General features: G+C 42.2%; 1 protein-coding gene across 4 annotated transcripts in view; it reads right to left on the bottom strand.

The window, feature by feature from the left end:
- Positions 1-16114, bottom strand: part of CCDC88A (coiled-coil domain containing 88A) — a 201545-nt gene that overhangs the window by 14082 nt on the left and 171349 nt on the right. For 3 of the 4 annotated variants that reach the window (XM_040429763.1, XM_040429762.1, XM_040429761.1), the window contains exons 22-29: positions 14024-14210; positions 12781-12926; positions 12422-12514; positions 12049-12263; positions 8578-8655; positions 5977-6180; positions 3303-3374; positions 1141-1221 (exon numbers count right to left, since the gene is read on the bottom strand). In XM_040429763.1, coding sequence (XP_040285697.1) covers positions 1141-1221; positions 3303-3374; positions 5977-6180; positions 8578-8655; positions 12049-12263; positions 12422-12514; positions 12781-12926; positions 14024-14210 — 1076 coding nt within the window. The remainder of the gene's footprint in view (positions 1-1140; positions 1222-3302; positions 3375-5976; positions 6181-8577; positions 8656-12048; positions 12264-12421; positions 12515-12780; positions 12927-14023; positions 14211-16114) is intronic. The other variant, XM_040429764.1, reaches the window with a different exon arrangement.

The raw sequence follows: 16114 nt of genomic DNA on the forward strand, positions 1-16114 counted from the left end.
GTACAATTGGGAAATTAATATTTTGGTGTTTTTTTTTTAATGTTTATTTATTAACTATTTCCCACTTAGGGGCTAGAACCTGGGATCTTTTAATCCCTTGTCCTATTCACCCTAACAGCTCTATTAGGGTGAATAGGACTTCACACTCTCCCTGCTGCCCTGGGATTTGTGCACACAGCAGCAGGGAGATCACCATGGCAGCCAGGGCTTCAATAGCGTCCTGGCTGCCATGGTAAGCGATCAGAAGCTGCCACTGCACCACCAATGAGGAGGAGGGGAGGTGACCCTGTGGCCACTGCCACCAATGATTTTAATACTGGGGAGGGTGCACTGCACCACCAATGTTTTTAATACTGGGGAGGAGGGGGGAGGGTGCACTGCGCCACCAATGATAGTTAACCTTTAATACAGGAGGCAGTGCCCGGCACCCTGCCTCTGACTGGAAGCTGCGATCAGCGGCAGTTAACCCCTAAAGTGCGGCACCTGAGGGGTTAACTGCGGCTGATCGCAGCATCCTGTCATAGAGGCAGGGTGCCAGCTATGTGATTCTGCCGCCTCCTGCATTTGTATTAGAAGTTAACTTTCATTGGTGGCGCAGTGCGCCCGGCCTTCCTCCTCCCGTCTCTCCTCATTGGCAGCAGCGGCACAGGGGGGAGAGACTGCTTCCTTCTCCCCTGTGCTGCTGAGGGAACATGAGCGCGCTGACAGCAGCGCGCTCATGTTCAGAGATACTAGACTGTGCAGCAGCGCAGCCCAGTATCGAAAAAAATGGAAATCCCGGTATCATATCGAAACCGGTACAAAAGTATCGATTGGGTATAAAAATTTCAATACCCGAAACAACCCTAGTTTCCATCTCAGTGAGCGGGACAAAGAAATTTAAAAAGAGCAACCAGCAGGTGGCGCTGTATAGATTTCATTGAATAACTCTGTAGCTGTAATACATTTTTAATTACATGCCATTACAAAAGTAATCAGAACCAGGTCCTGGTTTGAAAACTGTAGAATATTATTTGTGGGACGACCACTTTGAATGCATTGGATCAATGATAAGTGGTTGCAAACGGTGGACACAGCCTTTAAGAAATGTCTCAGATATATAGAACTAGCAAGAAACAAAATAAAACGAGCAGAGCATACCTGTCCCTTCATGAAGTGAAGCATTATTATTACTATTACTATAGGATGTCCTGCCACTATCAAGACTGGCTGGCCTGGGAGCTAGATGAAAGATTGAGACAATGGTAACAAACATTTAGCAGGTGACATACAATCTCAGCATTCTAATTAGAGAATGCAATGGAGTCATGCACTAGTTCACAGGCTCAGCATGCCGGCTGCAGGCAGAGCGAGGACGGAAAGCCAGAATTCATTACATGAAGCCCCGGAGAGCGCTTTTAAAGGGGAAAACGTAAGCAGAAGTGGATGGGTTTCAATGTATTATTAGAGAATGAAGACAGAAGGAACAATATGGAAAACAACAATTAGACACAAAACACAAAGTAGTACAAAATATCCATAATTCTAGAATAATTCATATTATGACTTACTGCTTAGAGAATCGGTCAGCTCTCCTGACATGTCTGTTATAGTAAATGCTTGTATTACCGTAAAATAATAATCCTGGAGCACCTTTTCTTAGAACTCAGTGTTCTGTGCATTACCTCTGTTATACCTACTGGAAGTTTATGCATAAATTGACTACTGGGTGTTACCATTCCTTTGATAATATTATTTTATGGAAGGACATACTAGATCAAGAAGGGGAATAATAACACCCAGTTCTCAATTTCTTCATACATGGAGGCAGAACAGAGGAATGTTACATAGCATTGTTATTTCATGGGAAACGCAAGTAGTTACTGTCAGGAGAGGGGACAGGTCCTCTATAAACACATGTCCTATACTTCTCAAGTGTCATTTACAAAATGAAAGCATTCTCGATATTACTGTCTAGGCTACTTTCTTAAGCTTAAAGGGGCTGTCCAGGATTAGAGAAACATGTCTGCTCTCTTGCAATAACACCGCCACAGCTGTCAATGGATTGTGTCTGGCGTTACAGTCGAGTTTCAGTAAAACGAATAGGGCTGAGCTGGAATATCACAACCTCGGGATAGGCGCGACAAAACCATATTTTTCTAGTCCGGGACAACCCCTTTAAGGTTTATTGTCAGATGAACATTAAGGACTCTTGAAAGATGTCCCCACAATGGTCTAACCATGCCCAGTATGCAGCTTCTTAAACTCCATCCTTTCCAGATGGCGTTGAGCCAATATGCATCGTTGTGTGACCTCTCTGCCTTGAAAAGGGACTAAGGGCAATGTGACAGGGTCGCACGTAGTATATATTTGGTTTAACCCTTTATAGATATATCTTACATATGTGTGTGTTGAAAGTGTGCCTCATAAGTTAAAAGGACATCTGTAAAGGGGTCATCCAACCCCTATAATGACCCCCCAATGCTCGGGCACCTCATATAGAGGATGCCCCGCTCCCCAGCACCCGTGCCGTGCAGGGATCAGAAACGATGCGGGTGCCATTGTAGTGGTTGGATAACCACTTTGAGTCATGAGGTGAAACCAGTAGATAAAACGGTCGGCCGCTGTAAATCAGTGCATGTGTGCAGAGTCTGATGACATCTCTGGTATCTCCATATATGCCTGCAATCCCCAAAATATGCTAATTATCACCTCATTGCGCTCCCCATCTCCTATGGCACGCCCCCACAGTTGTCACAGAGGCCAGGCAGTGAGCACATATTCACGCCTGGCCTTGAAGTTTTGTTGGTGTGCATTCAGCACATGTGCAGTAAAGGGATAGAGTCCACCCGGCAGATGGGCAATCTCCATCCCATTTACTGCCCATGTGCTGAATGCACTCCTGCGAGATTTCAGGACAGGCGAGGATATGTTTTCACTGCCTGGCCTATCCGTCAGTGTGGTGGGGGCACGGCATAGGAGACAGGCCTCTGGCTGCAACGAGATGTAATGGCACCACCCTCGTTGCACCTAGGGGGTAACTCGAATATTATAGGAAGCCTTTTTTCTACTGATTGCCGACATATATGGAGATGCCAGATATATCATTAGCCTCTGCAGATAAGCACCGATCTACAGCAGCTGACCGTTTCACCTACTGGTAAGTGATGTTTGACGCGCCTTAAAATGCGCTAGAAAAGTAAGATGTCAGCTGGTTAAGCGATGTAAATAGAACGATGTAAAGAATAAGAGTTAAATTAGCATTATGTCCCCTAAGTTACCATGCATCATCATGCGTATACATTTACAGAAAGAATAATCACCTAGAGGTGAAGTTGTCGTGTAAGAATCATCACTGACACCTTGACCACTGACATCCTCATAGGATTCACCATCTAAAATAAACAAAAACCAGAATGTATGAGGTTAGGCAAGATGGAGACAAATATTCACCCGATTCCCACAGTACCTTCAAACCTATCATACATAGAGGCCTCATAATCAGCAAACTGTTCCAAAACTTACTTATGGAAGATATTTCTTTGAGAATTACAAAAGTTTTAAGCGGAAGCCGATACTGAAGAGATGACTATTCTCCAGACCATCATGACAAGGATATCACCACACTGTGTGCTGGCCGGACCCAATCACTTGAATGGGCTCCGCAATCCGCATCCAACGGTCCACACGCAGAAAAGTAGTGCATGCACTACTTTTTAGCGGTGCAGAGGCACGGCCAGAAACACCACGGAAGCACTCCGTGGTGCTCCCGTGGGGTTCCAATCCGTGCTTCCGCACCACATCTCCGGGTTCGCGGACCCATTCAAGTGTGAATGGGTCCACATCCTTGATGCAGGGTGCACACGGCCCTCAGGCTACATTCACACGAACATATTTTGTTTCCGTGTCCATTCCATCTTTTTTGCGGATAGGAAGCAGACCTATTCATTTCAATGGGTCCGCAAAAAATGCGGACAGCACACAGCGTGCTATCCGCATCTGTATGTCCATTCCATAGCCCCGCAAAAAAAATAGAACATGTCCTATTCTTGTTCGTTTTGCGGACAAGGATAGGCATTGTTACAATGGATCCGCCCAAAAAAAAAGGATGCCTTACAGAACGTCATCCTTTTTTTTGCAGACCGCAAAACACATACGGTGGTGTGAATGTAGACTTAAAGTGGTATTCCAGCTTCACCAAATCAGGGTTATTCATTGTGCAATGATAAGTTATACTGTATAATATTTCTACATACTTTATCATTTGCTCACTGTCTAAATTATCTCTCCTTGCTGTCATTGAGGCCTCATGCACACGGCCGTTGCCCAGCTGTGCCCGTATTGCGACCAGCATTGCGACCAGCAATCCGGAAGGTCCAGTGTTGACCGGAGGCACAGAACCACCGCAGAGTGCATGCACTACTTTTTTGTTGTGTGGACGGACCATGGACCCATTCAGGTTGAATGGGTCTGGATCAGTCTGCGGAATCTGCACGGATGTTACCCGTGCATTAGGGACCGCAATTGCCAATTAACGGCCATGTGCATGAGGCCTTAAGGGGTTGTTCGGGATTTTACTATTGATTGCCTACCCTCAGGCCATCAATATTTGATCTGTGAGAGTCCAAAATGCCGGACCCCGTGCAAACGGGTTGTTTTTTAGTAACATCCGGTGCTGGAACAACACAGCTTTATCCACCATGTAGTGGACATAGCTAGCAACTACAACGCTGCCCCACTGAATGAATGGGAGCTGTGCTACACTTACCAGCTCCATCCACTACACAATGGATGGAGCTACTCTCAAACAGCTAATCAGCGGGAGGTCCGGTTTTTTAGACTCCCACCGATCTGTTATCGATGGCTTATCCCGAGGATGAGCCACCAATAGTAAAATCCTGGAATACCCCCTTTAAATAGGAACCTTATTTGCTTACTAAGTGGATGATTATCTGTCAAGGTCATGTGACTGGACAGATGCCTGGATAGAACTCTTCAATTTACAAAGAATAACTTATTTGCTAAAATCATACCATGATACATAGAGACAGTATAGGAAAACTCTATAAAGGCATTGAGGGAGAGTTATCAAAACTGGTGTAAAGTAGAACTGGCTTAATTTCCGATAGCAACCAATCAGATTCCACCTTTTGAAAATGAAAGGTGGAATTTGATTGGCTGTTATGGCAACTAAGCCAGTTCTACTTTACACCAGTTTTGATAAGTCCCCCCATTATTATCTTGTTAGCCATTCTGCTTCTCAATAGAATGCAAACTCTTAGTAGGAGGATTTAGAGAGACTTGGGACTTCAGGTCATACGTCCTAACAAAAACATGCATATAGGACAATCTTACAAATATAACAAAGCAGAATGCACTTGCTAACATATATTTCCTATGGGATTACTACCATTCTTTAATACAGTGATAAGGATTGTATTGACCACATTGACATGGACCCAAGCAGTCTACAAAAGTGTTGGTGAATAAAGACCTAACTGGAACCTCATGGTCTGGAAAGTAAAATCTGTATCAGGGCCCTCCAGCAACCACATGTTATTTATGATATTGGTGTATTCGTATGTGCAAAAGGACTGCTGGGAACACTCATTCAACCGAGCCTAGGGCAACTGCTAAGACTGCACACCTTATGGTGATGACCCTGTTGATGGAAGATGTTGACTTGCGTTCAATAAATGTGGTAACAAATAATCATTAGCTTTATCACTGTTACCAATAGACTAATGATTTGTTGTGGAAGTGGGGTGGACTACACAGTAGACGTTAACACAACGCGAGTCCATCCACTGAATGTAGTTAAGCATCTGTTCAACAATCTTAATCTGGGACAATCCAGAAGGTCAGCAAGTTTTCCTATCATTATGAAACCATCCAAATAGGAAAAGTGATACTGCAAAGCCATAAGATAAGCCTGCTGAGCACCACATTTTTACTGACTTTAAAAAGAAATACCCAAAGTAAAAACACTTGTTATACCTTTACTTATTAGTATCTGCTTGGTTATGAATCCCGTTGACTGGTTGGCTGCTGAAAAGTTGATTGCTGTTGTGGAGAAGGCCATAGTTCCCAAATCTTTCCTCCTTTTCCCCGTAGGAATTTCATCAGGACCCTCCAGATTTTCAGCACTACCTGTCCACTGTCCACCTGCCAGGACCATGGACTGGACCAGGTCATTCATGGCTGGGATGCAAATGAAAGCAAATGAATCAGCGTGATACTGCTCATGCCATCTTTGGCAAGCTTTCTTATGACAGCCATCCAAGCGTTAAAAGCGTATTGCAGGTCAAAACAGCTACAAGTTCACAAAAAGCCAGTTTTGGTTATGTCATGCATTTTGTGATGGATGATATATGTAAGTGGATGTTTCCAGTAAATGTGGCATTTGTACAGTACTTTTAAGCCGGTGGTAGATTCCTTGCCATGCTACTGCGGTGGTGATGAGCAGCATAGCTTGCCAACAAGTTATGTTGCTTAAGAATGACAAAAATGATATGACAAGGTGAAATAAGCAGAACACAAAGTGGTTACGGTTTCCTTCACACAGTGGAGGCAGTCATTTTGTTGGCCAATAAGTTACCAAGGAACTAGCTATATCACTAAGAAAGGTGGCCATGACTCCTCATGGGCAGAAGGCTGAACCCACACACATTAGATACCACCACTGTGTGTAGATGCCTTATATGAAAGGATCTTATGCTACCAAAAGGGAGACAAATGCGTCAAAACAGGGCAGTGGAGTCTTTTTTGGAAGCACCAGGGTTGTCTTCAGCAATGAAGAAAGAGTCCATGGGCCAGTGCAGGTTTCGTTTTGCAAACCATGTTCTTAAAGATGGCACTTCATAAAATGCATCTTTATTTGACAACATCTACTATGAACTATGCTGTTTGGTATGAACTTAGCATGGACCTGCCACCTACACCCCAGAGGTGCAAGCTGCTTTGTGGGCTGAACATCTTTGAATGAAGAGAATTAAAGTATCTAAGGAACATTGGCTATCACTACAACTGGAAGGCCAAACCTTGGTTCAACTTAGAAAATGGGTGCCTCAGCTGTGTGCAGGTAATGGATTCATCTAAGGTAACCTTTTTAAACCAGATATCACTCTCTCATTTACACCAAATCTGAATATAAAAGGTGTCATTTTCTGTCCATATGGTCTATTATAAACCAGGAAATTCACTTTAAAAAGAGTGCACATGATATCAATGTCTAGCTGATACAACCACCATTAGGGCTTGTTCACATCTGCATTGGAGGCTCTGATCAGGACCTCCATCACAGATTCTGTCCAAAACAATAAAGAGAAAAAGTCATACATGCATGACTTTTATGTTCAGCTAAAAAAGTGGGATACCATAGGGAAAACCGAACGGACCCCACTATAGTCATTGGGAACTGGGAGTCAGATATTCTCCGTTATTTTTGTTGTCCTGCTCCTCTGACTGAGCAGAAGAACGGACATTAATAATGGTGGTGTGAACTAAACCTTATGTAGCTGTGCGTAATTTCATATGGGGGGGGGGAATAAATCGTCTATAGACTGCATTCTGTTGGATATATAAACATAATATAGTTGTGCCAGTTTCATCGCAAGAAACCAAACTAGCCTTTGAATGATACTTATATAGAGAATACACTAGTTTTCTGCGTAGCTGACTTCTCTGTAAGATCACCAATCATGTCTATGCTGACTACAAATTTGAATAGACATAGTTACTAGCCATGCAAGGACATGGACTATACTGAGTGGACCTTTATCACTGATCATGTACTTGGGGTGAGATGCAAACTAAATTTGATTGGCTGTTATGGCAACTAAGCCAGTTCTACTTTACACCAGTTTTGATAAGTCCCCCCATTATTATCTTGTTAGCCATTCTGCTTCTCAATAGAATGCAAACTCTTAGTAGGAGGATTTAGAGAGACTTGGGACTTCAGGTCATACGTCCTAACAAAAACATGCATATAGGACAACTAGGTAGAAAATCAGGTAGTGTCCCCTTTAAGAGTTCAGTATTTGGCAGCATTTGGCATGTAAGGGCTACTTTCACACTCGCGTTTTGGCTTTCCGTTTGCGAGATCCGTCATGGGCTCTCACAAGCGGTCCAAAACGGATCAGTTTTGCCCTAATACATTCTGAATGGAAAAGTATCCGCTCAGAATGCATCAGTTTGCCTCCGCTCAGTCTCCATTCCGCTCTGGAGGCTGACTGCAGCGTTTTGGTGTCCGCCTGACGAAACTGAGCCAAACGGATCCGTCCTGGCACACAATGTAAGTCAATGGGGACAGATCCGTTTTCTCAGACACAATCTGGCACAATAGAAAACTGATCCGTGTCCCGTTGACTTTCAATGGAGTTCATGACGGATCGGTCTTGGCTATGTTACAGATAATACAAACGGATCTGTTCATGACGGATGCATGCGGTTGTATTATTGTAACGGATCCGTTTTTGCAGATCCATGACGGATCAGCCCAAAACGCGAGTGTGAAAGTAGCGCAGTCTGGGATAAGCTTATTGAAGGTATTAGTGATGGAAGCCAAGTACAGCTAGCTGAACCATTTTAATGTCTTACACACAGAGCGACGGTAGAGGGCCTTCATTTTGTCCTGATCCTTCGGTCTGTTCCTCATAAAGGGCAGTCTTTTCAGTGCTTATGTCACAGCATGGGAAGAAAGAAAAAAATCAAAAACAAGGAAACGGGGGGAAAAAAAGAGAAATGAAAGGAGGGGGGGGGGGAGGAGAAGAACACATGGAAGAAGTTAAATGTTGAAACGAAAGACAGAAATGAGCATGTCTGATTCTCAGCTAAACATGCACTCCGGGGACTTACACAGTGTATGATGGGTATGACATGGGACACACACCTAATACCATACAGTTTGCTGAAAAAAATGTTTCCTAGCGCAAAACATTTTTCCCCATTTCTTACAGTATATGAAGCTTTCCATAGTACAAAAAGAAGGTTAGAGTGCAGAAGACAGGATACATACATTGAAATGGAAGTAGTCATGTATCAGTGATATCCTTACGCGTCCCTTCTTAGGCTAAAGTAAGCTACAAACAGCAATGCCTCTTGAGACATTTTTCAAGTGGGTCAAATTGCCTGCCTGGTATTACACTGCTGTGTACAGAAATATTTCATGGAGTTCACTTAAACTCTCCGTTCGCTGCTTTGTGTGATCATCTAAATGTTTAAGTGCAAGTTACATATAACATTTGGTGCAACATAAAACTACAACACAAAGCATCCTGTTGTGTACCAAGCAGTTTGGTGTAGTGCTACATCTTCATAATGATTTATTAAGTATACCTTGTAGGGATTGCTTATCTTGACTGGGTTTTAAGTGAATTTTCACCCTTGAATACTAAGGGTATTAATTCCGGATTAGTTTGTTTATATCTCTTTAGGGTAGTCCAAGCTCAGATTTTCAGATAACGCTCCAAATACCCAGGGATGCTCAGCCTGCCCTCCAGCTGTTGCAAAACTACAACTCCTAGCATGCCCTATTAGCTGTAGGGTGTCTAGGCATGATGGGAGTTGTAGTTTTGCAACAGCTGCAGGGCCACAGGTTGGACATCCCTGTTTTAATATATATAACATGCTGACTGCCTGGAGCGTCCACTAGTGGGAGCTGCCTTAGAAGCATGTTGTTATACAGCAAAACCTATGCAGCAAGCTCACAAGCTCCCTCTAGTGGTTAAAGGCTGACTGTTATGCTTCACATCTACGTAATAAAAAAATCAACAAAGAATTTGGACCTAAAAGGACATGACGAAAAAAAGGTAGACATTGCCTTTAAGTAAAATTAACACGTAGAAATATTTTTCAGTATATTATATATTTCTATTTTTATATCATGGTAGTTGAAATGTTAAGAACAATATGAAAGTTATTCCTTTTCTTTATATCTCTACAGTCATCTCGTACTTCATATTAGTAAGTTCCACGCCCTGACATCTCTGGTATTTACCAGAATGACTTATACTAAAGTGATCCCTCAACTAAGGTTCTCATGAGAACTATGCGTGTAATGAACCTCAACATAGATGTAGATATGGCCTGAAGGTTCTCAGATATAATGACACCAATACCTTGTCCATTTATGTAAGGTAAACAGATAGGACACTAAAGACTTGATGAAGGTGAACTTTACAGTAGAACGGTCAATGGAAATAAACTGGTCAGGGGAGGACAGATAGAAATTCCAGACATTTGGTTGCCTCCATAAGAGTTTAAACGAGTAAACAGGATGAAGACAGATTTGCCCCTGTGAAACATATTTTTTTTTGGTCACTATGGTTCTTTTTGACCCTGTCATTTCTTTGCATTTCTAGGTCAGGTGATTTTCCTTTCCTCATTTTCTATTCCATAATAGAGGAAGGTTGGAGATATTTCTGTGAGTGCTCATAAGTAAATCATCTACGCTTACATTCATGCTGCATTTGCAGTGTCCATTTAGCGTATACACAGGGAAAGCTCCCAGCGCATGCGTCAAAAGAGTGTCCTTTTGGCCTCTGTACATATCGGTTAACCCTTTTTCTGCTGTACACAGAGGAATCCCACAAAAATATGTTTTTTAACACAGGAACCTATGGACGACCTATACCACTGTATGTCTATACATGACAAAGGATGGGGGGGCATACATCAGGATATTCTTCCAATATGATACTCTATACCTCCAACATACACTGCAAATACAGTACGAATATATCCTAAGGCTGGAAATGTATCAATTGCTGTCTCTGGTATACCTCACTTACTCATCAAATAAAGAACATAAATGTGGAATAATTTCATCTGCAAAATAGTAATATTGTCAATCATTATACAGTATATTAGTAAATCAGAAGTGACTGCCAAAGTTTGGTAATGATGTTTCTTTTATTTAATGAGATATTGGCACTTTTCTATTAAAGAGCATCTGTCAGCATGATCAACCCTGGGAGAGTTGCTCATGCTGATGAAAAAGATATTTCAGTTTTTATTTATATGCAAATGAGCAAGTTTGAGCACTGGGCAGCCATCCAGAGCCCTTGGAGCACCGCTTTTATAAAGCCCCTCTGCTCTGCACACTCCCCCTTAATTAATAGACAAGATGTCTAGCCCTATCAATCAAGGGGAGGGGGGGGGGGGGGACATGCAGAGCACAGACCCGTTACACAAAGGCAGTGCTCCAAGGCCTCTGGCCGGCCCCCTGCTCAAACGTGCTCATTTGCATATAGATAAAAACTAAGATATCTATGCAGCAGTTCAATATACTGACAAAAGATATCAGGTATCATTTTAACCAGCATAAGTAACCCTACCAGGCAGTATGCCTGGTTTAATAGGGTTGATCATGTGGACAGCTGTTTAATTTCTGGTGGCAATTTTTGCAACTGTGACAACAGGTACTGATTTTTACCATTATATTAGATTCTCAAAAAGCTCATTTTGTCATCATCCTCAATCAATATTAAATTTTAACATCAGTTTATGAGTGATATGTCATACAGCTTGACTTCCAGTAGTAACGTTAGCAAAAAAAAAAATACCAATATCTCTGTAAGTGAATAAACATAATTACCAAACTTTGCTGCTCTTACTTCTGGTTTACTAATATATTGTATGAGCAATTTAAAATTTTTGGTCGCAACTGTCCCCAAGTAAACTTTTACTGCATTAATAAATTCATCCACCAATAAACAAATTTGACATAACAAATGACCTCCAAATTTTTTGATGCAGTGTTTTTAATACTCAAAATAATTTCTTATGACATTTATACAGAAATGTACACTTCCATCATATCACCTACTGAAGGAAAATGAGTAGGAAAGAGATCATGTGAATGACGATGGCCACTGAAAACAAATTATGGTTAAGTCAGGAATTACCACAAAAACACAGTCTGTGAAAATGTAACAAATAAAACATGTCTGCCTATAGAGAAGACTCTCAGAAGACAAGAAAAGGCAGAAATATTTCCAACAGAAAATGCATTAAAGAGGTAATAACAAAAATACCACATACTATGTGACAAAATAACAAACTACTCACTGCTGCTCTTTTTGGCTCCAAGTGGGTGCCCGTCCTCCAGAGAATTGGAGCCTATAGAGGAGCTGTCCTGGCTATCCTGTGGGGGTAGTTGTAAGAATCCTTCACCAGACTCCGAACGAGAATTTGGGAGAGTGAGAGATCTCAGATGGTCACGGTTTACATCCTTCTTAGACTTGATAAGCTTCCTCATCTTTAGGGTTATCCAATTACCTCTCCTTTGGGGGTAGAGAGTTAAGCTATTTACAAGATTCTAATTTCCTGCGTACGGGTGTGAAATCCGCTAAGATTTCACTGCAAATCTTTATTTAACTTAGGCCATATATTCTAAAAACTCACCATGTACCATGCTCCTCTACAATGTTATGTAACTTACCGCCTTGGAGGAGAAGGTTCATAGAATTTGTACTGATCCATGATCTTTTCTTCCAGTTTTTCTTTCTGCCGTCTGAGCTCATTAATTTTATCCCTGAAAACATAAAAGACTACATTAACAATAATAAAGAAATACAATCATTAAGAAACCAAAAGGGAATTTTTAGTTCTTGTATTTAAGCCTTTTAAACCAATTTTAGATGGCAATAATAAAGGCACCTTTTAGTGTCCATGTTACTTCCCAATGCTTAAAAACTTCCAGCAGAATGTAGTAGGCAAGGGAAGCTCCAGTCAAGCTTATGTTAGAGCTTGAGAAGACATTTTGAACTTTTGTTCATGCATTGTAATGTGTCAACCTACATATACTGCCTTTGTTCCCCTTGATAAAAATCTTTGCTTTCCATATTCTGATCCAGTAAAGTCTTGTTTTGTAATGCTAATATTTGGTTCTGGCCCATCAAATGTCTGTTCTCCTCTTCCAAATTTCCTTTCACTTGGCGTAAGAGCTGTAGAGTAAAACATAAAAAGTTACATACAATACAATAAAGACATTATGAATCTTCATGAACAGTCTACATATTTCCATCTTTAAAAAACATAAGATAAAGAAAAAAAATGCGAAAAAACTTAACGTCCATTCACAATTGTTTATATTTGTTAAAAGTTAAAAACATTTCTAAACAATCACGTCTTACTTTCTGGAGGCATAGGTTAAAAATTCTTTTTTAGGTTCACATAGTGTAATATATGGTGTGATTCTTCAACTGCATGCAATGACCAGACTCAACCATTTGGGGCAGCTATCACAGGGGTGTGACTGGGGCATGTATTCCAGGTCTTTGGTGTCAGGTGGCTCTAACAAGCCACTTTGCTTGGCCAGGGTATTTAAATACAGAGCTAGGGCAGTGAACTGAACCTTTGCCCCAGGTGAAGGAAAGTCTAGCTATGAGCTCTGCACTTCTGATGATCACCTTGATCTTGATATTCCCAAATGTCAGAACAGTGACCTAAACCTATGTAATATTACACAGGGATAATGTAATGTATGGTACCACTGATTCAAAGGGGTTGTCCGGGTTCAGAACTTTCACCCAGGCAGCAACCCTGACAAGAGCATCGGAGCAGTTCATGCTCCGATGCTCTCCCTTGCCCTGCGCTGGATAGGGCAGGGCTAGGGCTCTTTTATTTACAATAACACACTGCCGGGCGGAGGTTTCCGCCCAGCAGTGTGTTCGGTAACATCACCGTCTCTGATGGGCGGGTTTTATCGCTGGCCTAGCCGTTTTACAGGCTAGGGCAGCGCTAAAGCTCACCCATCAGTGCCTCCGCCTGGCAGCCCTAAGGAGAGCCCGGTTCGTCACCGGAGCTCCAGAAAATGCCTTTTCCCTGCGCGAACTGCTCCGATGCTCAAGTCAGGGGGGCTTCCTGGGTGAAAATGGGGATATGTCCAGGTTCAGCTCTGAACCCGGACAACCCCTTTAACCATATCGAAAGCTGCTTCAGTGTCATTCTTTGCCAGTAATAGGATACATGGACAGGGGTAGACCAGCTGGAATAATTTTAGGGAAAATAACATCCTAATTTGGGTACACCCGATACCCACCTCACACTGGTTGGTCAGATTTGTGACTGTGATATCCGATTTCTGATATTTCTCTTTTAGTTTTGAAAACTCAGCTTCTAATCTTGTCTGTTCCAGTTTCCCGCTGTTTAACAAGGTTTTCTGGTTTTTATGGTCACTTTGAAGACTTTCATTTTCACGTAATAGCTGTCTATATGTGTGATTAAGCCTACAAGGGTCAAAAAAAGCAATAAAATGTTTTTACAATATTTATTACATATCATTAGCACAGATTTATTACAGTTTTCTGTATGTAGTAATTCTGGACATAATTGGTACCAGCGTTTTGTTAAGGACAAATTTAGAAACAAAAATTCAAACTATGCTATATGCCTAACCCTAGTTTGTGGTCCACATATCAGAGTTGGCTTATAGGTCATCTACTGCAGAAACTAATATAATTAAAGAATAACTAAAAGTAGAATTGGAGTCCATTCATCATCATTTACAGTATAATGGGGTCCTCAGTTGCTGGGAACTTGCCCTTAATTATAAGTCTGAGTGATATCGTAAAAATCAGTCGTAGGTTTACCTACACGAACACATTATAGAATTGCTCTAGTATAAAAGGCACTGAGTGGCCTCAATAGGCCACTGTACTGAGGGTACTTACCCCAAGCAACTTGTCCAGTGTACTGGGGGTTTCATGCCGGTCACCACTTCATATTGTATCTGCATACTCAATATACAAACTACAGATTGGCGTGGTATTAAAAAGCAGTAAGTGCTCAACCCCATATGCAGTGGTGCATCTATACCGGGGGGCAGATCCTGCACTTGTGGTCCGCTGCTAATGGCAATCCCCAGCAAAAATGCATACAATGGAGTATGCTCGCAGTGGACCACAAGTACCACAATGGATAACCTACATAGGATAGCAAATGTGTGGATGTGATAAACAGTAAAAATAATATAACAATAACAAAGACAGGTGCACTCTGCGGTCTTACTAAGCCCTCAAACTGGTGTAAAATTGAGAGATTAGCCAACATATCCTACTGTGGAGGACATGTCCGAGCCCGAGCACCGCACCAAGGTTTCTCAAGTAGCTCGGGACCTAGCGCTAAACCTACCTGTGCCGTATGGGCAATACCAGCACGGTGCTCGGGCTCAGACATGTCCTCCACAGTAGGATATGTTGGCTAATCGCTCAATTTTACATCAGTATGAGGATTAGTAAGACCGCAGAGTGCACCTGTCTTTGTTACGGTTATACTATCTAGCAATGGATTAGGGTGTTTGTGCCTCCCCTATGTATCTCACGTCGGACAAGACGACGTGTACCTGTTGCAAGAGGCAAGTGTAGGTGTACTCTGGGGGGGGGCATTATAGCTGTTATGGAGGGCACTGTGGCTGTCAATAGGGAGCATTGCAGCTGTCCTAAGGGCATTATGGCGAGGTCCTTGTTACTGGCATATGGGGTGTTGTGGCTGTCCGAGTGCCTCGTTATCCGGCAGATGAGATATTGTAGCTGTCATGGAGGTCCTTGTTTCTGGCATATAGGATATTGTAGTTGTCATGGCGACCTTGTTACTGGCATATAGTATATTGTGGCTGTCATGGAGGTCCTTGTAACTGGAATATGAGGCATTGCAGCTGGCATGGGCATGGGACCCTTGTGTCTGGAATAAGATGCGTAAATCGCAAACACTGCATAAGTACATTTACGCTGGTCTGGGACGGATAGAAAAAAAAAAGGGCAAGCAGAGAAAATGCCAACCACAAGTAATTATGTTTTACGGTTGCTTAATTTTTCTCTGACTTAGTTAAATTATATTATTTCTATTCAGCAGCATGCTATACATTTTTATCATGTCGCAAATTATTTTGCAGTGAGGCTAAAGCGAGACATAAGACAAAGGAAAAGATTTTACTTGATGCCAGGGTCGTTGCTAGGTTAAAACATTCGTGGTCTGGGCCCCTGATGTTTTTTCCAGGGCCCCGATTGTACTGCCTGATAGATAGATAGATACAAGTGTATTGCCCTCCTCAGGACGGCAATACAATTGAATCTAATGCACTGGAAGAGCTGAAGGACCTATCTTGACATCACAGGTCATGTAACCAGTCAAG

Source organism: Bufo bufo, chromosome 4 (assembly GCF_905171765.1).
Source record: "Bufo bufo chromosome 4, aBufBuf1.1, whole genome shotgun sequence".
NCBI classification, from domain to species: Eukaryota; Metazoa; Chordata; class Amphibia; order Anura; family Bufonidae; genus Bufo; species Bufo bufo.